This window comes from Cygnus atratus, chromosome 7 (assembly GCF_013377495.2).
Source record: "Cygnus atratus isolate AKBS03 ecotype Queensland, Australia chromosome 7, CAtr_DNAZoo_HiC_assembly, whole genome shotgun sequence".
Classification (NCBI taxonomy): Eukaryota; Metazoa; Chordata; class Aves; order Anseriformes; family Anatidae; genus Cygnus; species Cygnus atratus.
This window is the reverse complement of record NC_066368.1, coordinates 33308315-33336024: the sequence shown is the minus strand read 5'-3', so window position 1 is coordinate 33336024 and position 27710 is coordinate 33308315. Positions and strand designations below refer to the sequence as shown.

General features: G+C 41.8%; 1 protein-coding gene across 1 annotated transcript in view; it reads left to right on the top strand.

Moving 5' to 3' along the window:
- The first annotated feature begins 7044 nt into the window (after nt 1-7044).
- Nucleotides 7045-27710, top strand: part of RET (ret proto-oncogene) — an 83106-nt gene continuing 62440 nt past the window's right edge. Inside the window, exon 1 of the mRNA XM_035542914.2 lies at nt 7045-7179. Within this exon, the coding sequence (XP_035398807.1) occupies nt 7134-7179 (46 nt within the window). The 5' untranslated portion in view covers nt 7045-7133. The remainder of the gene's footprint in view (nt 7180-27710) is intronic.

The following is a 27710-nucleotide window of genomic DNA, read 5'->3' as shown; positions in this document are numbered from 1 at the left end:
TGGGTAACAAACAGGAGGAGCTGGAAGCCATCATGCAGCAGGCAGGCTACGACTTGGTTGCCATCACGGAGACGTGGTGGGACTGCTCCCACGACTGGAGTGCTGCAATGCCTGGCTATCGGCTCTTCAGGAGGGACAGGCAGCACAGAGGGGGTGGTGGCGTGGCTCTCTACATTAGAGAATCTTTTGATGTTGTGGAACTCCAGGCTGGGAATGATAAGGTTGAATCCCTGTGGGTTAGGATCCGCGGGAAGGCCGGCAAGGCTAGCGTCCTGGTCGGGGTCTGTTATAGACCGCCGAACCAGGATGAGGAGACGGATGAGGAGTTTTATAGGCAACTGACAGAAGTTGCAAAATCGTTGGCGCTTGTCCTCGTGGGGGACTTCAACTTCCCGGACATATCCTGGAAACACAACACGGCACAGAGAAAGCAGTCTAGGAGGTTTCTGGAGAGCGTGGGAGATAGCTTCCTGACGCAGCTGGTCAGTGAACCTACCAGGGGTGGTGCCCCGCTAGACCTTCTCTTCACAAACAGAGAAGGACTGGTGGGAGATGTGGTGGTCGGAAGCTGTCTTGGGCAGAGTGACCACGAAATGGTAGAGTTCTCTATTCTTGGCGAGGCCAGGAAGGGGACCAGTAAAACTGCTGTATTGGACTTCCGGAGGGCTGACTTTGAGCTGCTCAGGACGCTGGTTGGCCGAGTCCCTTGGGAGGCGGTTCGGAAGGGCAGAGGAGTCCAGGAAGGCTGGGCGCTCCTCAAGAAGGAAATCTTAACGGCACAGGAGCGGTCCGTCCCCACGTGCCCAAAGACGAGCCGGCGTGGAAGAAGACCGGCCTGGCTGAACAGAGAGTTGCGGCTTGTGCTTAGCAGAAAAAAGAGGGTTTATAATCTTTGGAAGAAAGGGAGGGCCACTGAGGAGGACTACAAGGATGTAGCGAGGCTGTGCAGGGAGAAAATTAGAAAGGCCAAAGCTCATCTGGAGCTCAACCTGGCTACTGCCGTTAAAGACAACAAAAAATCCTTTTACAAATATATCAACGCGAAACGGAGGACTAAGGAGAATCTCCATCCTTTACTGGATGCGAGGGGAAACCTAGTTACTAAGGATGAGGAAAAGGCTGAGGTGCTTAATGCCGCCTTTGTCTCAGTCTTTAGCGGCAAGACCAGTTGTTCTCTGGATACCCAGTGCCCTGAGCTGGCGGAAGGGGGTGGGGAGCAGGATGTGACCTTCGCTATTCATGAGGAAATGGTTGGCGACCTGCTACGGAGCTTGGATGTGCGCAAGTCGATGGGGCCGGATGGGATCCACCCGAGGGTACTGAGAGAACTGGCGGAGGAGCTGGCCAAGCCGCTTTCCATCATTTATCGGCAGTCCTGGCTATCGGGGGAGGTCCCAGTTGACTGGCGGCTAGCCAATGTGACGCCCATCTATAAGAAGGGCCGGAGGGCAGACCCGGGGAACTATAGGCCTGTCAGTTTGACCTCAGTGCCAGGAAAGCTCATGGAGCAGATTATCTTGAGGGTCATCACGCGGCACTTGCAGGGCAAGCGGGCGATCAGGCCCAGTCAGCATGGGTTTATGAAAGGCAGGTCCTGCTTGACGAACCTGATTTCCTTCTATGACAAAGTGACACGCTTGGTGGATGAGGGAAAGGCTGTGGATGTGGTCTACCTTGACCTCAGCAAGGCTTTTGACACCGTTCCCCACAACATTCTCCTCAAGAAACTGGCTGCTCGGGGCTTGGACTGGCATACGCTTCGCTGGGTTAGAAACTGGCTGGATAGCCGGGCCCAGAGAGTTGTGGTGAATGGAGTCAAATCTGGTTGGAGGCTGGTCACAAGTGGTGTCCCCCAGGGCTCGGTACTGGGACCGGTCCTCTTTAATATCTTTATCGATGATCTGGATGAGGGCGTCCAGTGCACCCTCAGTAAGTTTGCAGATGACACCAAGCTAAGTGCGTGTGTCGATCTGCTCGAGGGCAGGAAGGCTCTGCAGGAGGATCTGGATAGGCTGGAGCGATGGGCTGAGGTCAACTGTATGAAGTTCAACAAGGCCAAGTGCCGGGTCCTGCACCTGGGGCGCAACAACCCCAAGCAGCGCTACAGGCTGGGAGATGAGTGGCTGGAAAGCTGCCTGGCCGAGAAGGACCTGGGAGTATTGGTTGATAGTCGGCTGAATATGAGCCAGCAGTGTGCTCAGGTGGCCAAGAAGGCCAACAGCATCCTGGCCTGTATAAGAAGCAGTGTGGCCAGCAGGGCTAGGGAAGTGATTGTGCCCCTGTACTCGGCTCTGGTGAGGCCGCACCTCGAGTACTGTGTTCAGTTTTGGGCCCCTCGCTACAGGAAGGACATGGACGTGCTCGAGCGAGTCCAGAGAAGGGCGACCAAGCTGGTGAGGGGTCTGGAGAACAAGTCTTATGAGGAGCGGCTGAGGGAGCTGGGCTTGTTCAGCCTGGAGAAGAGGAGGCTCAGGGGCGACCTTATCGCTCTCTACAGTTACCTTAAAGGAGGCTGTAGCGAGGTGGGGGTTGGTCTGTTCTCCCACGTGCCTGGTGACAGGACGAGGGGGAATGGGCGAAAGTTGCGCCAGGGGAGTTTTAGGTTGGATGTTAGGAAGTACTTCTTTACCGAAAGGGTTATTAAGCATTGGAACGGGCTGCCCAGGGAGGTGGTGGAGTCACCATCCCTGGAGGTCTTTAAAAGACGTTTAGATGTTGAGCTTAGCGATATGGTTTAGTGGAGTACTTAGTGTTAGGTCGGAGGTTGGACTCGATGATCTTGAGGTCTCTTCCAACCTAGAAATCTGTGTCTGTGTGTGTCTGTGTCTGTAAATCAATGATATGAGAATTATGTTATTACTGACTTTTGAAGGCATCAGACAATGAGTTTTGTTTTGCCCAAGAAGACAGATGACCATGATCTATTATTTCACAATGGTTTTGATACTTAAGCTTATGCTTTCAGTGAAACAATCTGATGGCCAGAAATCAGACATTGTTGCAGATGAATGTTTTTTCAAATGCTCTATATTATATTGGCAGTGACATGAAGTACCTTTTGTTGGAGGAACTTAAGATGTTACTGTAAGAACTAGCAGTGGGGTCTGATGAAAGCAGTTCCTGTGGCAGCCCGCTCACGAGAGGTATAGCTTTGTCAGATCTCTAAAGTATTTTGATTCTTCATAGTGCAGCCCAGGCTTATGATGTGCTGTTCTGATTTCCCTCACACAACATCTCTACTTCTGCCAGTTCCTTGTCAGTGTTTCCACAAGAACCCTGTTTTGCCATGAAATTGATGTGTTGGATTATGTGGAGCTCTTACTTAAACTTATTGTGATCAGGACAGTTGGTGGCATTATTTCTTTCTGCACAAAAAAAAAAAAAAAAAAAAAAAGGATTTATTTCCTCCTAAAGGCAAAAAAAATTATCTTCTTGGTCACCTTCTCCAGGTGCTGTGATGGAGACATCCCTCAGCATGGGTTTGCTGCTTTCTTGTGGTAACGAGGCTTTCTGAACATTTAATAGCACTTCTGGGTGAGCACTCCAGGAGAACGCGTGGCTGTCAGAAGTAGGTGGTATGGATTGCTGGGCAGGTTAAAAGTTAGCTGTATGCAATATGGAGGGAAGAAAGGAGCAGACAGAATGATAAGAAAATGAATCCCATGGATTGTGGAGGAACATGTAAATAACCTGAATTAAGTATGTTATGCAGCATGCAGATAAATCCCTTGTGATTGTCAGGATGAAAATTTGACCTGTCCCTTTACCATTAGATCTACCTCAGGTTCTATCTGTTTTGTGCCGTCCTAGTTATAACATGACAATTTGATCACAAAGTAGAGTTAAATGATAATAAGGATTAAAACAACAACAACAAAAAACAACAAAAACGCATTTTAAAATAATAGTTTCCTAGTGGTCAACAACAGTACTTCAGACTCTGAGACTGTAACAACTGCCCTTATAGTGTGGAGAAAAAATGCTTAAGTCTTGAAATGATCAGAAGTCAGATGTCAATCACAGTGTTCTAGGAGGAGTTTCTTTGAAAATGTTTGAGTGTTCATTGTGACTGTTTGGAAAGCATGGCAAGGTGGAGCTGTCCTAAGGTGTCCTGTCTTGATGCTAACTGAGCATGATCTAGGGCTTCTGATGAAACCATGAAACAGTTATCAATTAGCATCAGTTTCAGGAAGCATTATCATATCAAGACATCTCAGGGTGCCTTTATAGATGAAAAAAATACAATAAGAGCTCCGTCTGCTGTGCCAAACGAATGACTCAAAGCAAAGCAGAAATAAATGACTGTGAGCTGTAGTCTCGCAATTGCACCAGCCTGCAGGAAAGTGTCAATTTATTTCCAAAGTATTTTTGCTAGGAGTGATGGGAGGTGTCATTATAGAGCTTGAGCTTGTCTGGAGAGTTAAGGACACCTAGCTTTTTATTCTCCATTTCGTAGCGCTGATTTTGATTTCAGTTTTCAAAAGGCCTTCAGGCAACAAAATCAGGTGAATGACACAAATGTGCATTTTACACATATCTGAGCAGAAGTTCACCCCTGAAAAGAGGGTGTTGGCATAGGCTCGTGTTCCTCTAGTAAACCCAAGGACAGATGCTTCAGTCTGTATTGGGCCTCCTCATGGCTGTGGAAACAGAGCTGGCCAGGAAGTGGTTTTTTGTTTTGTTTTGTTTTTTCCCCACTGAAGTTTGAATTTTGAGGGAAAATTCCATTTTGATAGACTTTTGCAGAGATCCACAAGATGTTGCAGTTAAGTTAGTTTTGCCTTTTTATGTCTTACCATATTTTGTGTGGTAGGCTGTATTTTTGGGTCAAACTTCATGCCCTCAGTACACCATCACTTTTTGTTGGTGAAGGTTTGCCAGGGTGCTGGAGGACAGGAAGGAGAACAGCTCCGTCAAGGACAGTGACTGCATTAACGCTAAAGTGATGGTCATGCCAGCTGGAATGATGAAGGCACTAATGTTTAGTTCCTTTCTCATCCAGGTTGGCAACCTTTTCCCATGTGTGCTGTATGTAAGCTATGATACTCTAAAAAGGTATAAATCTGCTTAACTTAAAAGCCTGGAAATCAAATGAAAAAATTACTGTGGTGACCTTACTTCTGCTCCTTGTATGATGAACATGATGGCATCCTAAACCAGTCTTAATGCACTGGAGCAGAGCCTGAAGTTGGCAGAAGAGTACAGCTTTGGCTTCAGTTGCTGAGATGCCAGAAGAGATTGGAAGTCCTTGAAATTCTTCCAAGAAGTCACTTTGTCCTGGATGGAAACTGGCATTTATCAGTGCAGATGATAGTGGTGTATTTTAGATGGCATCAATATTGATTTGTATACAGTGCGAGCTTTTAAATATGATTTAAGATAAAGCTCAACTAAACGTAAGACGTTTCTCCACAAAGCATTGATTTAATGTTAATGTTTTATATGTTGCTTTCTTTGCTATAGTCTTTCCCGTGGCTTGTGGAGACATCCCAAAAATGCGCCTCTGTCAGCATCTGTGAAAGCACCACAAACACTTGTGCCACGAGAGTAAGTAACCAGAAGTTTAATTTGTACTATCCATCAGGCAGCTTCAAATGCAATTAATTTATGGTGGTCACTAGTATTCATCCCAACTTCGTTCTTACCCCTTGGTGTGCTTGCACTTGAGTTATTGTTTTCCCAAAGGTGATGAAGAGCATGGAAATGCTGGATGGAGGTACAGAAAAGTTAAATCAGGTTTCTTTCTTTTTCCAGTTCTATGGGGTAATTTCTTATGTTTTGCCCGTTAGTGTTGGGTATTTTAAGTGAAGTCCCTGCTAGGCTAGGAGGGAGAATTTCGTATGATTTGTATTTAAAGTAATCGATGGCGGTCTCTGCTAGGTGAAATTACTGATGCTGAGCATCCCTCACCGTGTGCGCCTCCCCGCTCTCGCTTGGGCGTTTCGAAGTGCGAAGGCAGGGAGCGGTCGGAGCGGCAGCCGCTGCTGGGCGTCCGAGCGCTGCCGTCCGGACGGAGGGACGGACGGACAGACAGACCTCCAGCGCAGCGCTGCCGTGGCGAGGCGACGGCAGCGCGGGGAGCGAGGGAGCCAAATCCCGGCAGGTCGGAGAGGCGGCGAGGGGGGGGGCCGGGTTTTCCTCGCAGCTCCGGGCGCCCCCTTTGGCGCTGCTCCCGGCGGGTCCCTGCTGCGGGGGCTGCCCGAGGGGGGTCGGGGGGGCGCTCTGGGGGTCGGGGGTCGCGGCCGGGGGGGACCCGGCGCTGTTTTGCTGGCCGGGGGCCGGTCCCGTAGCGTTGCGCTCGATGCTCAGGTCGGGGGCTGTTAGCGGCGGCTTTTTGGGGCTGCTTTTCTCAACAGACCTGTCGCTGAGTTGTTGAAGGGTGTTTTTGCCTTGGCTTGATTTTTTTTTTATTATTATTAATTTTTTTTTTCCCGTTTGCGGTTTAAAAGTGGCGTTTCGCCGCTCAGCGGGATGCTCGCATTCCGGCTTACTTTGGTCGCCTGCCAGGTAGAGCTCATCTCTTTTCAGCATCCTCCTACCATCAAGCAAAAATCGTCTCCTCTCCCCAGGATTAATTATTCAACACGTTTAATGTGTTCGGCTGGGGGTGAGAGGCGGCCGCTCGGATGCGTGGTGGTGCCGCAGCGCCCGTCCCCGCTTTGTCTCGCACCTGGTGCGTTCGCGCCGCTCCCCCGGGGGCCGGGGGCTGGCTCAGAGACCCCCGGTGCAGGTGGCGGTCCCGGTGCCGGTCCCGCCGCCCCCGGGGATGCTCGGGGCGGGGCGCGGGGCGGCCCCGGGGGGGTCCCGGGGGGGCCGGGCAGCGCGGAGGGGAGCGGAGCGGAGCGGCCTCGCCCCGGCGCGGAGGAGGGGCCGGGGGCTGGCCCCAGCCGGGCGGTGCCGGCGGCCGGGCAGCGCTGGGGGGCGCGGGGCTGCGCCCAGCCGCTGACTCGGGCTTCTCCCCGCAGAGCCCCGGCGGCGCCGGCAGCGCGGAGGGCACGGGCAGCTCACTCCCGGCCGCCGGCCGGCTGCAGGAGGAGCGGCGGAGGGGGGCAGCCCGGCGCCGTCCGTCCCGAAGCAGCGCCGTGCCCGGCCGGGCCATGGGCAGCCCCGACTGAGAGCCCGCAGCGGGGAAGATGCCCTCCGCCGGGCGGGCGGCGGGCTTCCTCCTGCTCTGCGGAGGTAAGTGCCCGAGAGCCGGTCTCCCGGCGCGTTTGCGGGGCTGCGGGGCCGCCGGTCCGGCTCCGCCAACCTTTGCCAAAAGGCGGACGAGGTACGAATAACCCTAATACTTTTTCTTTGCTTTTTAAGCTCTAAAGCTAAGTTAGAACAGATGTGAGTTTCCTTCTTCTTTAAATTTATGATGTGAAAGGGAAGAATATTCAAGCGCGTTCCTATTTTAAGTTTCTACAAGATCGCTCCTTCTCTGTTGTCGCCCTCCCAGGGCTTTATGCGTCGTCAAATTAAATTGGGATTGGATTGATAAGTGAAAATGACCAAAAGATGAAAAGTTATTGAATCGTAACTTAGATGATGCTATCCACAGATGTCAACTTTCTAAAGTAAACAGAAACCCCATTATATCTCTGTTTCTTCCATATGGCAATGTTTGCCAATGCATTTCTGGTGTTTACATGAGTAAATCAAAGTTGTTGTTTGCTCGAGAACGCGGCACAACCCTGCAGACCAAAAATGCAGTTCTGAAAAAAAGGCAAAGCCTAAACCAGCTCGGTAGTCCACCAGCTGGAACAACGGAGCACAGTGAAATATTAGTGCTGTACTTGTGATTCTCTGTGAAAAGTGCAACAGCTTGCTCCTTCTCGTTATTGTTTCAAATTAATTATAGTAGTTCACCCCATCTTAAACTACTCTTTGTAAGTCAGAGGTTGTAAAGCCTCTGTTTTACATTATTTTATTTTTTTCATTTTCTATGCTAAAATATTTAAGTTGCCCCTACTCTTTCTCATGTTGGTATGTTATTTTTATCACCCTCTGATCTTTATAAAAACTCTCTGGTGCTCAGACCTAGGATGTCTGCAACTAAAATAGGTAGAATATGCATAGTCTAAGTACTTATTAAAAATGAATAAATAAATAGAATGTGTTGTATCCCAAGTCGTTTCACTGTCAGGAAGAATTAGCCATACTTGTATTGCTAATGGATGATCTATCATGCTGCTTTACTTTTGTCTTTGTATTTATGGCAAATCCATTTTCTTTCATGTTTATGACAGAGCTAAGAGAAATGTAATCTACCCAGGATCTTCAGTTTGAGGGGTATGGTTTATTTAGTCTAAATAGCGCATGTGCATTTACTTGAAAATGATTTTCAGTGGTTTCAGTTTAAGCTGGACAGATGAACTTGCTCCTATCCATGCTGTGATTCCCTAGAAAATTGTATGTACTAAACACAATGGATGCTTAGACCACCCTCCTTAGCTGCTTTATTCCGATGGCTTTTTTCTTCTTCTTCAGTGTATCCTTTTCAATTGGACTGTCATTTGATTTTACTTTTCTAACTGTGGGTGGGGAAGGGAGTTGTCTCTGTGTCTTCTCCCTACTCCAGATAGATATCTAAACCTTTCTTCTTTAAGTATCCAACCTAAGCAGATGGATATCAGTTCAATGAGAGACTTGTTGTTATTAAATATGACCATGAAGTGTTAACTCTTGGATTTGTCCACAGCTTGGAGGAATATTACAGAAGTTAATTTGAGTTGGACAGACTGCCAAGTAGATTTCTTTTTTAATACCACTTGCTTATACTTACCGTAAATATTATTTTTGTTTACTCTCTCAGCTCTGACTGGTGAGGCTTCATGCTTGATTCCCCTTAATTTTTACTAAAACCATGGGGAAGAAAAGTTGTATACATTTAGATCGTACTTTAGAGTAATTGTATTCATAGTCATTGCAAGAAGTCTAGCATATTAGCAATGTCATATGGGTGTCTGCTGCTAGAGAAGCACTGTTTCACATTGTTTAGATGTGTGACTCTAATTCCTATTTATGTAATAAAAGCTGAGTTGACAAGAGGACTGAGATCAGTCGTTTTGTCTTGGGGGCGTTAGCAAAATCCCAAGGTGCAAAGAGTGCTAGTTTAGAAACTTGTGTGTGATGCCGCGGTGCCCTGGCAGAGGGAGGAACGCAGTCAAACTTTGTTGAGCTCCATCCTAGGGGAAGTCTGGAGTTTCTTCAATGCTGAGTGTGCCATGCCCTCACTGGACGCTATGAAGAAATCTCTCTCACCTGCATTACACCTGGCCATAGAGGATTGCCACCCAAGGTTAATATACAGTGATACCCTTGCACTCAGCTCCTGTTGGTGTATCTTTGGTTTATCTAACCTGTGGCATTTTGGAAAGGTTAGAATTGCAGTAGTTCTTAAGAGGGGTGCTCACAGGTAATCCAGAGATTTCTTAAACTTGGATAAGATTGTCTTTTACTAGGTGAGCTGGATTAATCAATCTGGTGAGCATGCTGTTGGTTGCAAGGATCAGATGTGGTTCTTTTCTATTGGCAGGCTTTGAGAAGTGCAGTAGACCATTTGTTCTGAAGCAGAAAGGCTGCAGCCTTGCTGCTTCTGCATCATGAGCAATGTGGGAGTCTCTTGTAGGCACTGATATTGACATGAGGCAGCCTAGAAATGCAAAAAATAAAAGTAATGTCTCTTGTCAGGTTAAGCCTACTGTTGTTTCATCAATATCAATTAAAAGAAATGCAGAATTATGTTATAGAATGAATATGAATATTTTTCAGAAGTGGGATGTGGGGTACGCTTAGTACAATTGTCTCATCTGGAAAGTAATTTTTGTTATTGAAGGAAGTACTTTCTAAAGGATCTGTTTTCAGTAAATGAAGTTTGTAAGCATTACACTATGCGTGTTTTATAAGAATGAAAGGGAAACATGCTTCTACATGTAAATAGTAGGGATGCAACTTGAACACAAGCTCTCTTGAATACAAGCTATTTAAAACTTTAATTTTATTGACTGTGATCTGAAACTACTGATGAATGTATTAATTCTGGTATTCATTTAAGCACTATGTGGGACCGATTCTTACTGTGCACTTTCATGCTGCTAGGGTTACTGTTAATGTTTTATTTTGACTGGTTATAATTTACAAGTCCTGGCTCAACTCATGCATTCAGATCAAGGACAGACTTTAGAAACCAACTGTGCAAATATTGACATTCTTCTCCCCTAACTCTAGATATTTAGTGTAATATTTGTATTTCTTGATAGAAAAAGGATGTTTTCCTTTGAAAAAAAAAAAACACCTATGCGATTCTTCCAAAAAAAAGATAGCCTCTGCACTAATGTTTTTAGACCAAAACAGTGCTAATCGGATCAAATGGTGGAGCACAGGCCACTGAGTTGAGTCACAGACCAGGCTAAAGATAGACATAAATTTGTTTGTGTGCCTGTCATTTTGGCAGTGATCTGGTCAGACAATATGTGATTCTCATTTTATTTTCTTTAGATTATATTCCTGGCTGTAGGGCAAGGGAAAATGGAATCTGTGGAGAAAAGTGAGTGGTACTTTGTTAGATCTTACATATCACGTTTGGAGAGGGCATAGGAGCTGAGAAGAAACTTCAACCCCCGCTACTCTTTTTAGGAGGAAAAGAAATATCAATAAGAGCCTTTGGTTCTTTCCTATGTTGTTATTTTTCTCTGTCCCTAGGTTTAGTATCTTATGCACTGTCTCTTTTCCAGGCACCTAGCTGCCCACTGGTGGTGCCAGTGCTTCCCCTCGCTCAGGTCCCCAGCTGCTGCCTGTGCGGCCATGAAGCTGCTGCTTCACTCACAGAGCTGGTGGCAGGGCTAACCCCAGCACTCCTCCTGATGTCTGGGGAAGGTGCCTTGCGCCATCCGTGTCTCTCCCCACTTGATTCCCATTGCTAGGTTCTTCACCTTCCAGTCCTTCCACCAAACAACTTTTGCACTGAAGTTCATAACCTGTAGGCTTTTCCATTTCACAAACAGTAATGGGCTGTTCGTTTTTTTTTGTTTGTTTGTTTTGTTTTTTTTTTTTTTGCTTTGGGGGAGAGATTTTAAAACCACGACTATAGGACCCATCTTTGTGCTATATGTAATTCCCTTACTTTCCATGGTTATTTTTGCTGTACCTTCTGTACCTCAGATGCCTGTATTTGCCTTGTCTTCTCACTGTGTGTTATAGGGCAATATTCAGCATTGGCTTGATTAGTTCTGCCAGTCATTCTGTTGGGCTTTTGGTCTTTGGCTTCATTCGTGGGTTTTGTTACTAACATAAAGACAGTGTAAAGGAAATTAATATGAAGATTATGAAAGGACAGCATTTTAACGCTAAAGCTCACATTCATTAAGCTTTGATTAACAGAAATTTCTTGTAGTATTAACATAAGCAGTCAGCTCATATGCCAGTGCTGCTTCAGCACCTGAATACTAGATACACATTGAGCAGTATGCCAGCATTCTGTTTTCCATCTGCGTGTTACATTACAGTCTGCTATTTCTCTTCTTCTTTTTACTGAAACAACAGACAGGACTGATGAGAAAACATGTATTTTGTTCACTCCCTCTTCCCCCTCTTCCTCCCTGCTTTGGGCCTTGGCAGGAGTGAAAGGATTTGCTCGTTTGTTGGTGTACTTGCTTTCCTGGCACCACTGCTCAGGCTGGTAACAAGGCAAGTACAAATTCTGGTCCGTGTAGGATTGGAGCTTGTTTGGGGGAAAACAGTCAGTAGATCTCTCCTCCATATCTTGTCTGGCAACTTTATGGTTTGATGCATTCAGCGTATTCAAAAGGAGATAGACCAACAGGAGAAAGAAGTCAGTAAGCAAGAATCCATAGCTACGACTTCTCCGGGGCTGCTGTCTCCCCCATCGCGTGATGTAGCTAACGCCAAAGTGCCACGGGTTGGGAAAAATACTAGGGGAGCTCAGTGTTTTCTGCTGAGCCCCTTTGTGTTTTTACACAAAGGTGGTTAGAGTCCATCTGTGATGAAGAGCAGGTTTGCTCCATTCGTACGTTGGCATTCTTAAGTTTTCCAGCAGAACCGAGGGTGTTGTTACCAGCTGGTGATCGACTGGCATTGTCTTTTGTTTATGAAATGTAACAAACTGCCCGGCACTGCTGATTGAGTTGGTCTATTTGTAATATTGCAAAACCGATTTTAACTTAGACAGTAATTTGCTGAAGTGAACAAGGTGCTATATTCAGAGCATGCTGCTTCAGCATTGACATGTTTGTGGTGCAGAGTCAGGAACTGCTCTTAGTTCCTACTTTTTACTTACCCTTGGTTTGGCAGAAGCAGAACATTAAAATTCACTACGTTATTCAAAATAAAATTTGAAATTGTTTATTCTCCAGATGTATTTTTTTTTTATTATTTAAAACTCTCTTACATTTTGGAAGGCAAACAACTGGAGCATTGCAAGGATAAACAAAGCACTTACCATAGGAGAAGGATAGATTTGAGATTTGCGTATTAGTTTGGTTAGATCAGGATTCAAGTTCAGTTAACAGCTGTACTACAGATTTGCTCTGTGTCTCGCTCTATCTCTAGTTTTCTCTTTGGTAGAATGCTGCCATCAATAAAACGCTCCTTTGCACATCATATATACTGTTGATTGTATATAACAAACCCAAGGCATAATGGGGCTGGCACAAAGTGGAGAAAATGTGCTGAAAAACTTTACAGAATTTCTAGAGTGATGGCACGTGCATTAGGCAAAAACAAAGCATCAGAGAAGCTGGAGGAAGCTATAGAGTAAGATCTGTTCAGAGGCTTCATTTTTACAACCAGATCTTGTCCTTTGTCAGTGAGATCTATTGGCCGCTTCTACAGTGTTTTGGCAAAGTCGCTACAGCATGAACCTTTTGACAAGTTGTAATGTTTATTAGGTTGCTATATTGGGTTGCTAGTTAATAAGGTTATTAAGAAAACTTTTGTTACTAAAAAGTGAAATAGTAAGTCAGCTGAGGAGTGAATAGCCAGTGGGATATTGCTGCTTTTGGAGTTCAGATGTTTTAAAAGTACTGTTAAAGGTATCTACAGCTATCCTATTCTTCAGATAAGTTGTCTTCTCCCCCCATGTACACAGAACACAAAACTGTTTTTTTTAAAGATCACTTGTAAACAAAACAAAATACAACAACAACAACAATAAAAAAACACAAATAGTGTGTCAGATTTCTGAACCATAACTGTACTGGACGCTTTTCTTTTTCTTTCTTTTAACCTAAAAGAGGTGCTAGGTAAATCTGCTGAACTAAAAATGTTCATCAGCTCTTTAAAGCTTAAGGGAAAATTGTAGTGATCACAATCAAAAAAGGGAATTAGAAGCTTTACTGGGATAATATTGCCAAAAATGTTGTTTGACTGAATTACTTCAGAAATTTGGCTAACTAAATCAGGTGATTGTAAAAAGAAAATGGATATATTACTCCTAATGGTTGTCTAATGGCTTTTCAGTGTATGCATTTAGAAAACTAATTAAACATTATATTTAACTGATATAACAAAGTTGCTTGTGTTGCTGTAATGGGTGTTTTTTTTAGTGTCCATTATGGCTTTCTTCTAAGTGAGACAAATTTTACTCTCAGATAATAGGATTAAACATTGTTTTTTTTCCTAATTCAGAGACACCAAATTTTCTTATATAGACAATTTGATTATCTGTTCTCTTTGTGTGAAATGGCAAAAGTCATGCTGACATCAGTAGACCAGAATTTCACGTAGCTCAGAAACCCCTTACAGACTCATTTTGCCACTGAGTTAGAGCAGGCAGCCATTACTCCTGTCCGCACCATTCCAAAGCTGTTTTGGAGATGAGACTTAAATCTCAGTGTCTTTAAGACACTAAGAAGTTTCTCTCTTTTTCTGTAGAGTAGATGCGTAATTTCGGGTGCCATTCCTTTATCAAGAGCTGAGACTCTGAGAATGGTGCCTGACAAGATTGTTGTAGAGCAGTTCCCTTTGACTCAGTTAAGAGTATACCTCCATAGTGATTAGCTTCAGGATTCTTTTGCTTTTACTGGTAAGGTGGCCTTCTATATCCCATTATCTACAAGTGGACACTGAAAAGCATTTATGCAAAGAGAAATGAGGATTTAAGACATACGAGTAGCTTACAAAATGTTGGTGAGAATGGATTTGATTCTGTAGGTTATCATCGCCATCCTCACACACTGTTCCTCAAAAATTACTTCGCAGGTTGAAAATAACTTTTGTATTGCTGCTGTGTGTTTGGGAGACAGATACTGGCCACCAGTGTTCCTGTGGCTTGGCACAGAAGGGAGGGGGGGGGAAAAAGAAATCTGATTAGTACAAATAAAATGGAACACAAAGTCAAAGAAGAGCTAGACTTAAATAAACTTAGCCCATAACGTTCATGTATGGCTTTAAATAGCTGAATTTGTTTGAAATGAATTATGCATGTTTGTTTGGGAATACCCAGTATAGAATGATTAATACATAATGACAGTCATCTCAAAGCAGGAGAGTTTGAAATGTGTATGTACTCTAGGGCTGTAATCAAGCTTTCTTTTACAAAGAATAAAAACAGACACTGGCAAATTATATAAAAATATTTCTAAATTACATTGCCATTGCTTTGTGGTCTGCAAGACTGTAAGACGGAAGGGTGCTGGTCATGAAATATAAATACCAGGGAGTGGAAAGGCGAGCATAAAAAACTTTAATCAGGAGAAGGCTTAAAATTTTGGTGGATTTTACAAGGAAAAGGATCTTTTTTCTGAAAAAAAAAAAAAATCAATTGACAGGGGAATGAGAGTGGATTTGGGTAAAGGGCGTTGTCTGTTTTGGTTCTGTCACGTGAAATTGTACTGTGATAACTGCAAAGATCTGATAGAACTTTTGGAGCAAATGTTCAATGCTTGTTATTAGTGACACCAACAAAATGTTCTTTTGGCACCTCTGGTATTAAGAATGTTGTTTTGGAAAGCCCTTTAGCCAAGCTTTCTCACATCTCTGAGGTATCAGGACCAGTTTTAGCAAGAAATATAGGCACGTGCTTAGGATTAACCTGTCCCAGCAAAGCATTTTAAAATAGTCTTGCATGCTCTGAATTGAATTGCACAGACACACCCAAAGTTAAAACTGTGGCTGTGCGTTTAGGTCACAAATTTCTTTTTTTTACCCTTTCCTGGAGTGTACATAGATGAACAACTGTCATGGCTCCAAAAGGCAGGTTTTCCTGGTGTGTTAGTAATGCACTACAATTAAATGTAATATCTCAGACTTCCTTTGTCACCCTGGATACAAAGGATCCAGCTAGTTTGGAAGCACTATCTTTGGAAAGAAATACAGAAACAAATATAAAGAAATTATAATTGCCTGTTACTGCTTTTGAGTAATTCAGGGTAAAGGCTTCTCTAGTTGAGGCTGTGGATGTTGTTGAGACATAAAGGACCAAGGGAGATGATTTCTGTACAATGATTCATCCCAATTAAGGAAAAAAAAGCAATTTGTTTAAATTTTGCTTTTGAACACATAAGTTTTAAAGTGATGAGGGGGGAACAATATAGCTCCAATATAAATTTTATTGTGCATTTCAATTCAGCATTGCTGACACGCTCTGAATGAGAAAGCGTTCTAAACGGTTTTATTGCTTTGCTCAACTTTTGCCTTGGAGAAGAGCAGAAGAGTTGTCCTAATTTGCTTTGCTAAGGACTTTTTTGAGCAGGGAGAGAGTTTATACCGTACTTTTTTCCAGTTTCTGTTGTATTTAAAAATATATACAAATGTTAAAAAAAAAACACATTTAAAACACTTTCTGCTAATTCAACAAGGAGGATTTTAAGGGATTTTAAAGGATTTTAAATATAAACTTCCTATAAAACCTCTATTTAAAAAAAAAAAGGAAAAAAAACAAAACATTTTTTTCCTTATAGTATTGATCCAGCCTGTTATTATTGTGGTAAAGGTCCTTATTTAACTACTTCTCTTCTTACATTTTAGTCTATTAAAATTTGAAATGAAAACTGGACCAGAAGTGTCAGGGCAGTAAATGCCTAAAGAAAGTAAGTCTGGAAGGCCTCAGATTTTTTACTTCTTGCTTTATCTCCCTCTCCCCTTTCTGGCTGCCACAGGTTCCATTTTGGTTTGTATTTTGACAATATTTTTTCAAAAATTTGTTCAAGCCTTGCCTTCTAGCATCATGCAGCTAGGTGGGAATTCTGTTTCACTGTACCAAAAAATTCCATCCTTTGCCTTTGCACAGGAAATCTTGGCATCATGATATAGATATTCTAACTACCTGACAATTTGAAAGCAGATTATAAGAAGCTATACAATTCTGTACTTTTAGCCTTTCAGGGTTTATTTGTCTATGACATGGCTTCCAGGAGACAATCAAGGAAATGTATGTGAAGTATTTAGGCCAGTAATCCCAAACTCAGTTTAAGTAGTTACCGTCAGAATAATGAAGAGAGTGGTAAGAAGGACTTTTCCTTATTTTGTGAAGCGTTCTGTCACTAAGAATCCTAATGAGATGGGATTTTCTTTTTCTTTCCATGTTGATCCTTGGTGGTGGTGCTGATGCAAGAATTACCATATGGAGTTAACACTAAAACTCCATCTAGCACAGCGACATCATCTCCTGACGAAGACTGGCAGTATCGAGTTTTGAATGGTACATTTTGGCTTTCATACCTCTTGGAATGCAGAGGATAACAACAAGAAATAAAAGAAATACTGATTTTGAAGAAAGGTAGAAATGACTGGCAATATTCATTCACAAAGGCTGCAATCACTGTGGGATTTCTGTCACCGGGAGTATTTTAAGAACAGGTAGGACAAGAATGCATTGAAGTCAGTTATGCATACTCATTCCTACTTTTGGTGAGTTAGATGACCTCTGAAGGAAACTTCTGACTGATGATTTTGTGCTTAGGGTGTAAGAAATAGGATGAATACAATCTTTGTATATCTGAAGGTAATGCCTGGTGTTTGATCAATCAGCGCTCTTTAAGAGAGCATGATACCTTGAGTCTGTGTTCAATGCAATTTGAGAGTCAGTATCAAAATACGTATGTTGTTAATCACCAACAGCTGAGTAGACAGGAGCTGGATGCCTTTGATGTCAAGGCAAGCTTCTGGAGTTTCTGGTTTCCAGGGTCTTCAAGAATTTCCCTGGGGATATAATTGATATGTGGTTGTCTTTGTCTTTTTTAAAAATCAAGTTCTAATACCATGCTCACAGTTCTCAAATCTCAGGCAATGAGTTGGGGACTGCGCACTTGTACTGAGCATTTCCAATTAGGGCCTTGAAAAAATTCTATATGCCTATGGTCTAACCTTGTCACCCAGATGAATAGAGGCAGAGCTCTTTTTGTCAGTGAGGGAAATGCATTGGAGTGATAAAACTTACCGAAATAGACATAGGATATGAGGATCTATTTTCTTAAGAGTTAAACTGGATTTATGGTTTGGGTAAGCAGCTCTTACAACTAAATGAGAAGGTAATGATAGCACAAGGACTGTGCAAAATCAGTGCCAGGATTGTAACTCTACCATCAGTGTTTTACACCCTGAATCCTAATTTGCAGTTGTCAGGACCGTTTGTCTCTGACTTCTGCTGCTGAGAATTCTTCTGCAGTTTTCCTTTTTATCAGTGCAGATAAAATCTTTGCTAAATTATAATCTTTGAATAACTTCATCTTGTACTTTTTCATTGTTGGTTCTGTTTCACGGTTGTCTTTCACTGCAACAATGAATTTGTTGTAATTCCACAGCATTTTCAAATTAAGTTGTTTAAGTTTAAATGCACGTAATTTAAAATGGAGTTTAGGGCATGAGCTACTTAGCTGCTGTTGGTCAGCAGCGCTGGTGTTGTGGAAGGAACTGGTGGTGTTTTACAAAATAAAACCATGGGTAGTAATGGTACAATCCTATAATGTTATCCTATTTCCCATTTTGAAGGACACTTTTGTTTACCATGTATTTGCCAGTATGGCATAACAGTATGTTGTATCCTATTCTGAAGACAAGGTAGAGGCAGAAAATCAGTAAGAAGAAGTAGTAGACTACATTCTTCCTTTCCAAGGACTGAATTTAATCCTAGTTTGTTTTCATTTAAAGCAGAATTGTTAACTTGTCAACTTTTCTGGGATTTGGATGGAAACCTCCAAATGTGTGGAACTGCTGTTGAAAATGGAATTGCACTGGGCTATGTGATTACCTTTCCAAATGTTCTGATAAATAGAATAGACACTGTCAACAGCATCTGTGACTTTTAGACATGTGAATTTTGTCTGGGATAAATGTTGTTGTTCATCTCCCCCCTCGCCCCTGATTTTGAATAGCTTGTGAACACCATCAGTTTTTCAATAGAATGAAAACCTTGAGACTTAAGTCTTTTTCAGGAAGGAGCATTAGTCTTACAGAGTTGGCTTAGAGAATCCACAAAACATGTCATCTTTACTTGCTCATGACAGACATCTCCTTTTGGCAATTTTAATTAAGACTTCCCATAGATATCACTAGATAAGAAGTGGATACACTCATGTATTAAGGAACGGGTAGCCTAAAACACTGATAACTCTGAAGTTTTTTTGTGCTTGTGCTTTTGTTTTTTAGAAGCCCATATGTAGTTTGGGTTGACCAATCCTCGCCAAATGTATTAATGTATTGGTGCTTTAGAAAAGATGAAAAAAAATTAAGTTGCCAAAGAGTGAATAAATTCAAAATAATTGTATAAAACAAACAAAAAAAACCCAAACCCATAAATTAGTGCAGGTAGTACACTCCAGCTTCTCTGCGTATGGTTATGTTTGGGGACATTCCAGCAAAGTTAGTGTTAAAATGCTTGTTTCTTTTCTGTTGCTGATGGCAGATCTACTTAACTGGGAAAAACAGACCTCTGTGAAGGTGAAGACAAGAAACTGTCTATGCACAAAGTACTGTCAAAAGCAGAATGGGCAAGATTTTCATATAATGGTTCACCAGTGTTTTTAATGGGGTCATATTCTTTTCTAACATCAATTAATGAAGATTGTGTTTTCCTCTAGACTTCAATTAGCCTGCAGATGGTAAAATAATTGAGGCAAGAATGAAATTGCCACTATTATTAATAGAAGGGTTTTTTAGTTTCAGTTTTCCTTTTAAAGTTGCTATGTGTGCTTCAGGAGAACATGTACATTGAGAGTGATTTCCATTCCTTCCATCAGTGTAGTTTTTCCCGACATTAATTAATGAAAACTAAATTCAGTGACAACTTCCAGAGTTTGCAAATTACTTTGGAATAAAAACTGAAAGGGAGGTATTTCCCCATTTATCTCAGAGACTTTAACATTGAAGTCTTTAAAAGTCATTTAAATAGGGTCCTTGGCAACTCCCTCATTGCTGATCATTTTAGTGGAGTTGTTTAGGCAAAGCATTTATCCATTTGGGCTTTACGAGAAACAAACGGACAGTGACGGACATCATGATTTTGCAACTTGTCAAGTATGCAACCAAGTGTCTGTAGGTTTTGCTTGGTTTCACTCCGTAGGGTGGTGGTACTTAAATCATGTTTTAGCTCAATACATGATGCAGGGATGCTGGTGGTCATTCTCTTGATGTTGGTGTTTCTGTGTTGTGCTCCTGGCAGCTGAATGTCCAGGGAAAACATGTTACATTTTGCTCTCTGGTTCTTGAACTGTTGGCCTCACATTGTGGATGGTCTGTCAACCATAGTTATCCATGAAGTAACCACGCAGTCATTTTAAACAACTATTTCAGTGGTGCTTGCAATTACGATATTGATGATAAACATACATGTTGTTCTAAAAGAAAGGATGAGGGTTATGAGAGGTATCATCATACAAAATGCAGGGAACCTCTGTTGTAGGAGGTGATACTCTGTAACCAATTTTGAATACTGCAGGTCATTAGACTGTTGTCTTAAAAAGATGTTATATAAAGTGCCTACCTGCCCCTCTATTTTGTTTTGTTTTTGTCTGTTTGTTTTGCATTAAAAAAATAGCATGCATATTTAACAGTGTATAAGAAAATCCATTCATCAAGAAAAAAGTCAAAGCAAACAAAAGCTTCAGGCTGTCTAGTGAACTTCAGAGCATTTACTTGCTGCTGTTTAGGCACAAAAAAAAAGACTGTCAAGTAGTTTTCTGAAACAATGGCCATTTTCATTATAGAAATTTTAAAAATATGCTTAAATTTAAAATCAAACTGTTTTCAAATACTAAAGGTTTGTCTGGTCTGTGTGCAGCTGTCAGGTTACTTGGCTTGGTTTGTTTAAATTGGAGATCTGTAAAGTAAGGATTAGTCTGATTAATCTGTAAGGTAAGGATTTCCTCTTTGTACACTTAGGCCTGCCAGATCTGGTCCAGGGCAGTTCTGGGCACTGATGTCATATACTTTAGGTGTCATATTTTAGCAACTGTTGATTAACACTTTTTCCTGTCAGCAAAGCTAGATACATTTGTCAGTGAGAAAGTGGTGGGAAAAGAAATGACCACTTCTCGTCGTGTTGTCACATCTCCAAGCAGTTGTGGTATTAAGCTCTGCTTTCCTCGCACTCGGTATGCAGAAATGAATGAGGCTGTTCTAGTAGGACTTCTGTTTTTATAGTTAACCGAGCTTTGAAATTGTCTCCTAAATCATCCTTGCCAATAGCATTAACTACCCTTTTGCTGGTAGTCAGAGATTATTCTACAGTAAGTTAAAGGGTAACTCATCTTCTTCTGTGATGACAGGAAACATGGAGGGATGTAAAAGATAATGGCTAATTCAAAGCAGATCACTCCACTCTGCTTCTGGAAATCCATCAACTCCATTCAAACGCAGATTTGAAATTTTGCAACAAACTTTGAAAGCTCTTTCCCTTTCGCTGCCTCAGTAAATTGTTATCTGGGGGAGGATGATGCAGATGCCCTTGAATTATGATGCCTTTCATTACAAAGGGGTGAATTGCACATCAGCCTGACATTCAGAAGCCTGAAGGATTCAGCTACTGTGCTTTTTTTGTGCTTGAAAAAAAGGTAAAAGATGGATGCAAAATGGACAAGTGATGTGGTACTAAGGAAAGGTTTTTATCCTTCCTTCTCATTTTGCAGAAACAAGCACCTGAAAATGCATCATTGAAAAATGTACTCATGCAAATATGAGTCATCCCAGCTGTAAGGCTGGAGTTGGTACTGAGGTGACGGGGCAGGTGGAGCAGCAGAACAGCAGGTGAATTGATCCTTGAGTAAACACCTGTGTTTGCTTTTTGGTTTATTTTCTTTTTAAAGAGAGCTGCAGCAAAAGAACAAGGAAAATCTGATGTAATAGCAAGCCATAAAAGGATATTTCAGAGGGCTGATTTTTCTTAGAAACAAACTGTACCTAGCTCTCTTCACTTGACAGTTCCATCCATACTTCCTTGCTCATCACTTGAGGTTGCTTCTGATACGCAGAAGCTAGTTGTTTTGCCTGACAGCCAGGTAGTTGCTGTTGTCGCTGTCTGCTTCAGAGACATTGGGTGAACAATTGGCTAGTGGGTCAGGCTCAAAGGGTTTATAGTAAATGGGGTTACGTCAGGCTGGCGGCTAGTCACCAGTACAGTTCTCCAGGGCTCCGTTTTAGGGCCAGTTCTCTTCAATGTTTTTTATAAAGGATCTGGATGCCAGACTAGAATGCATACTAAACAAGTTTGCAGATGGTACTAAATTAGGAGGAGCTGTTGAGAGGCCTTGACAAAGAGAGATCTCTCTAGAGAGAGATCATGACAAATTAAAGGACTGGGCAGTCACCAACTACATGAAATTTAGCAAGAGCAAGTGCTGTTTTCTGCCCCTGGGATGGGGCAACCCTGGATATACACACAGACTGGGGAATGAGAGGCTGGAGAGCAGCTCCACGGGAAGGTATTCTGGGGGATGTGGGCAATAGCAAGTTGAACACAAGTCACCAGTGTGCCGTGGCAGCCAAAAGGGCCAACTGCATCATGGGGCGCATCAGGCACATCACGTCTGATGGCACAGCACCGCTAGCTGGCTGAGGGAAGGGGTTGTCCTGCTCTGCACTGGTGTGGCCTCACCTCGAGCACTGTGTGCAGTTTTGGGTGCCACAATGTAAGAAAGACTTAACTCTGTTAGAGTGTGCACTAAGGAGGGCAACAACGATGATGAAAGTTCTAGAGGGGATGACATCAAAAGCAGCTGAAGACACTTGGCTTGTTCTGCTTGGAGAAGAGAAGGCTGAGTCTATGAAGTGATGTTTACTGTGTATGCAGAGGTGCGACCGACAAAGCATTTCTACTGAGTGTGGACTTGGTCTAGATCAAGATTGTTACCCTTGATTTTCTTGGGACATAATACTTCTGGCAAGACCAAGTAAAGCACACGAAAATGCAGACTCAAACTCCGTGCTCATGGGGAAACTTGGTGATGAAAAGGCTGGCTGGAGACAGGAGGAACCTACTTTAAGTCTCCAAAACACCCTGTAAAACACTGTGTCCAAGACAAAATTTAAGAGGAGACACCTGTTCTGAGAAGCTCCTTTTGGAGGTAGATGCAGAGTCCAGATGCTTCTGTTACAGCAACTCTGAATCTTTGAGTACAGAAGTAATTTACTTAGGCGGCATTTAGATATGATAGTCACGGACACTATAAAAAAAACTATGAAGTAGAATGTTTTTGCTAGGCAATGATTATAATTACTCACAACTCTTGATACGTATCATGTAGCATGAACCATTTTTAATTTCCTGAGAACAATGCAACTTAAGATATCTTTCTTCATCAGGCTGCTTGATTTATTAGAAAACTGCTGGATCCATGTATCAAAAACTCTGTTACTGATCATTGTGCATCATTCCTACTGTGAAAAAGAGGGAAACATGGTAGCTTGTGTGTTTAAATGCAAACATTTTAACATGCTATACATCTCTACCAGCTCTGCCAAAGATAAATCAAAATTCAATGCCATCCCTTCACAGTCATTGTAAAACAGAATAGGAGTTGTATTATTGAAGTGGTTCCACTGCTACCACATGCAAAAGAGATTTATTGAAAAGAGGGGAAAAAAACACTAATGAAATAAACAGATTTACAGTAAAAAACATTATTACAGTGTAGCTACACTGTTTAACAAATGCCTTACAGAAAACTATATGATGTGCCAACAAGTCTATGTTGATTTTTTCTTTGCAAGCTGATTGACAGTGATGAAATTAATCTTAAAATAGATGTATTTCCAGTACAAGTAAGAGTTTTACCAAAGGAATTTGTTTGACTTATCCCTTACAAATTCAAAATGTTGTTACTTGAGAATCAAGCAGTTCTCTTTGGTTCCAGAATGTTAAATGATTGGGAGGGGGGAAAGGGGAGGATTTATTTTTATGATTATTTTTAAAGGTGGTAGGAAATAAGATAACCACATGCCAAAAAAGTTTAAGTTTTGTACAAATGTTATGACAAACTCTGCTGCCTTCAAAGGGCTTGGACCAATCCTTATGACTCATCCTCTTTAATAAATAAATAGTAAATCCCTGAATGAGCACATCAACAAATTTTCATCCATTTTAGGATAAATCAGGGAAGGATACATTGTGAAAAGTAGCTGTTGGCTGAAAAGCTTATAGCTGTTTAATAAAACAAGTGATTGGTATGTTTTTGTAGTGAAGATGTACACTTGTTTTTTTCTCCAAATAATATGCCTACATTTTTCTGACTTGCAGCGTAGTTGAGGTGTTTAACAGTAGCTTTCATAATTTATGGCTTTCTGGGTGACATTTTATTTCCTATTCAAGGTAGTAACAGCTCAGATTCTTCAGCTAATCACTTCTGTAAGTAAAACTGATGCACTGGATATTTATAGAGCAATTTTCAGGCCAGGGTCCTTGAGGTATTCAAATTACCAAGAAAACCATGTGGACAAACACAACCTGGTGCATGCAGATATATATGAGTCAGAGAAGATTAAAGAAGGAGGCTGTAGCTGTAATGTCTAGACTAGCATTTGTAACTTCTAATACACTGCTAATGCGGGTCTGTTTTTTCAAACAGAGGTGTTCAAAGGGAGCTTAAGGTCTATTACGAATTTTCCCCTTGTGATTGAAGTGAAATAACTTTGGATAGGATCAAGCTTTGTAGATTTTAGCTGCAAAACTTCCATTATCTCAATCTCACCTTTTGTGTTGGTTTTGAGACCCTGTCAGAATTTCGTTTGGCTTGTGGAGTGCAGTAAGTTCATTGAGGAAATAAAGAGTTTTAGAAACCACGATTGCTCATGTAATCACATGGTAAGCAAGCTGGCAGGACAAGTGCCTGTGCCCAAAGACACTGTAGTTTATAGCCCTGCCTTCGTAATTAGGTTTAATTTCTTAATAAAAAAAATTAAATGTAGTTTAGGGGAAAACACTGTGGTGTCAGATGATTAGTGGTGGAATGAAAAGACGTGCTCTTACTGGAAATCAAGTGCTTTCCTCTGATTTTAAGGCATACAGTGATGAATACGATGCTGCCAACGTGCATTTTTTGCTGTTAGGCTTGGAAGTATAAGAACACTTAAGAGCCATGTGAATATAGATGCTTTAGAATGAAAACAGTGTAGGTATATGAGGAGAGATGAAGAGACTTGTTCATGCAGTGAAAGATAACAAGAACTTGAAAGAACAGGTTATTGTCAGAGTTGGGAGCTTTTGCGTGTTGGGATTTCTTATGTGGAAATGAGTAACCTACATGATGGGATTCTGGTTGCTGAGCTGGCATCACAGTGACTAGTCAAGAAGTGTTACAGTGGAATGGATGTCAGATGAGGAGTTAGGAAACATGGTTTCCTTGTCGTTTCAGTTGTTGGTCAAATCTCTACCATTTCACCCTATGTTTCTTCCCCTATTGTATGGAGATAGAGATCTAATATCGTAAAAGCTCTTTGTGGTATGAGAATGGAAATGCACTGAACATAGTAAATAAAGACTCTTAGTTCTAGTAACTAAATATCACAATTGCCTTGTTTGCTATTTTCAAGCACTGCTGTAAATTTTTTACCATTTCAGCATACAGTTTATTGGAAAATCACGTCTTTGTTTCTCTTCCCTGATATTTCTCATCACTTTTATCATGTGAAACTGAAACATTGGGAATAGTGGAGAAAGATAAATGCTGTCAATTCACTCTTTCATTGGTTTAACTAGAACTCTCTTGGGTATTACTTCCATTTAGAAGAATCAGTACTTGTACTTGTGTCTGTTGTAAAACAGTGTTTGTTTAAAGGCAGAATTCCAAATACATTTGTTGGCTTTTCTCCTGAAATATGACTGTAACAGGGACATGGATACCTTAGAGAGCTAAATATCCTGCAGTCTGTTTTGCTACTGATGTGCATACATAATTTCCACTGACAGTAATGGGAGTTACATGTGCATAGAAAGTAAAACAGACCCTTAAAAAATGTTGGTCAAGTAATAAAACCTAGCCTCAAAAGAGTATGGAAGTGGAGTGGGAAGGTGAGTCTTTTTTTTTTTTTTTATTTGCTTTCTCTTTAACTTATCTTCACTCTGCTAATGTTGGCTTAATATTATTTTTGTGGATTCACTCCTGATTTATTATGGCATGAGAGGTAAGACAAGGTCCATGTGGAATAGGTAGGCAGAAAATAACTTTTAAATTTATTTCCTCTAAAGAGAACGAGAGTGAAAACTAAAGAGGTTGGAGAAGGTTTCCCCTTTCCCGCTCCCATAATAATTAGAAAAGTTTTCTTATTCAGTGTTTGTATGGTACGCTATCTGCCATGCTGATGTGATGCTGGCTATCTATTGTGCATTAGCAAATAGCGTGGGATCTGTTCTGCTGAGGCTGCGTGCACAGCTGCACTCACTGCAGTACCCTCAGGGGTGCACAGAGCCCTGTGCAGCTGCAGTACTGACACCGCAGTACGGCACGCTGACTGAGGGGAAGGAGCTTGGCTGTCCTTAGCTGTGGCAGTGCACGAGGACTGGGCTTTGTGCCTTGCTCCAGACCTGGGAGCTGCTCCGCCTGCAAGTCACAAAAGAAAACGTTAAGCTTCTGTTCAGTCAAATAAACCCGTGGTCTTGTATCCCAGCAGCATCCAGTGTCAAAATGTAAAACTGTCTATGCCAGTGTGTTTATTGGGAACTTTACTGTACTTTACACACCATATGTTATTGTGAGTGTTGTAAACAAAAACGTTACTGCTTTGAGTGCTGTCAGGATTTTCACTGTTTTCCTTGAGCTTCAAATGAAAAGGGAGAAGCAAATTCCTGGATAGTTAGACCTGGCAATCTGTAGTCTGTCCTCTAATTAAATTCTCTGCAACCAGTATGTTTTCATTGTTAATCAATGGACATTTGTCCTCAGAAGTAACTAATCCTGCGGAATGTAAGAAAAGTTAAACCTGTTGAGAAATCTCAATGTTATACAAAATCAAATTGTCCTATTTCAAAATAGTTGAACATCATGGCATCTTAATAAAGGGAGTGCTAGAATATGTTCTCCTAATAAACCTCTGTAAAACCTCTAAAAATAACTACACAGATATATTCTAAGTTGATTAGCAGTAATTGAACTGACTTAATGTAGTTGGATGATGTCATGTGTAATATTCCTCTAAAGTAATTTCTGTAGACAAGCCATTTGAAGTCCTCTTGCAGCCAGCAAAAACATCTTCATGTTGCTAAACTGAGTGCTCAGGCTAAAGCACTCAGCGGGAGAGCTCTGACATCTGCCTGGTTTATCTTGTTGCTTTGAGCTACTGTAGCTTGCCTGCTAGAAGCAGCTTTGCAGTGACAAACATCCCATCCGTGTTTCAGTGGAACTGTGGAAACTATATGATTGTGTAACACTTGTATAAGACCTTCTAGTTGTAGAATAATATTAGAATAAGCAGTGTTAAAGATGAATAGAACCTTTGGAAGAATCTGGTTTCAAAGTTCCTTTGCTGTATGCATTTCCAGCATTGCCTCCAACTTGGTTCACCCTGTTCCATGCGATGAGCATGTTCCATGGTCTAATTCATCTCTTTAGAAGGAAGCTTGGAAAACTATTTTCATGTGTTTGTCTTGCTTTTGCATTTGCTCATGTATTTCCTTGCATCTCTGCCCTTGTGTTTTAACAACACTTAAAAGCTTGTAGTTGGTTAATGTAGGTGGTATCTTCAGATTTTTGTAGCTTGGATTGTTGCTTTTGTGGAAATGGTTTTGCAGGGTTGTGTGTGTTTGTTTTGTTTTTCATTTTGTTTTGATTTGTTTTCTGAGGGCTGAGACCTCCGTAACTGATTTTAGTATTCAGAATGTCGCACAGAACATAAATGTGGTTTCTACAGAAAGAAATTGCTCTGTCCTTGCTCTGAGCCTTTTCTGTTTACTGACCTAGGTTGTTTGAATTTAGAAGGGACTCTGAGTTTCTCTTTATCAGCTCCATGTTATTGACAGTTGTCCTCTTTGTGCCAGGGGTACTGGGGTTTTGGTTATTTTGGATGTTTTTTGACTGGGTCACCAGTATGTCTATTACTGAATATTCATTTTGCTGGTACAATGGAGAAATTCAACTGTCCAAGACTTGAAGCTGCTGTCCCACTCTCCCTTATCTAAAGGTCAGAAGCACTACCTTGTGAGCAAACTTGATAATTTTGCTTATATTTCTGAAACTACAAGACTGTTATAATTTTTTGTTGTTGTTGTTGTTGTTCAGAAGGGTTGGTTGGTGATTCAGTCAAGCACTGATGTGCATATCCTGTCAGAAATTTGCACTAACCTC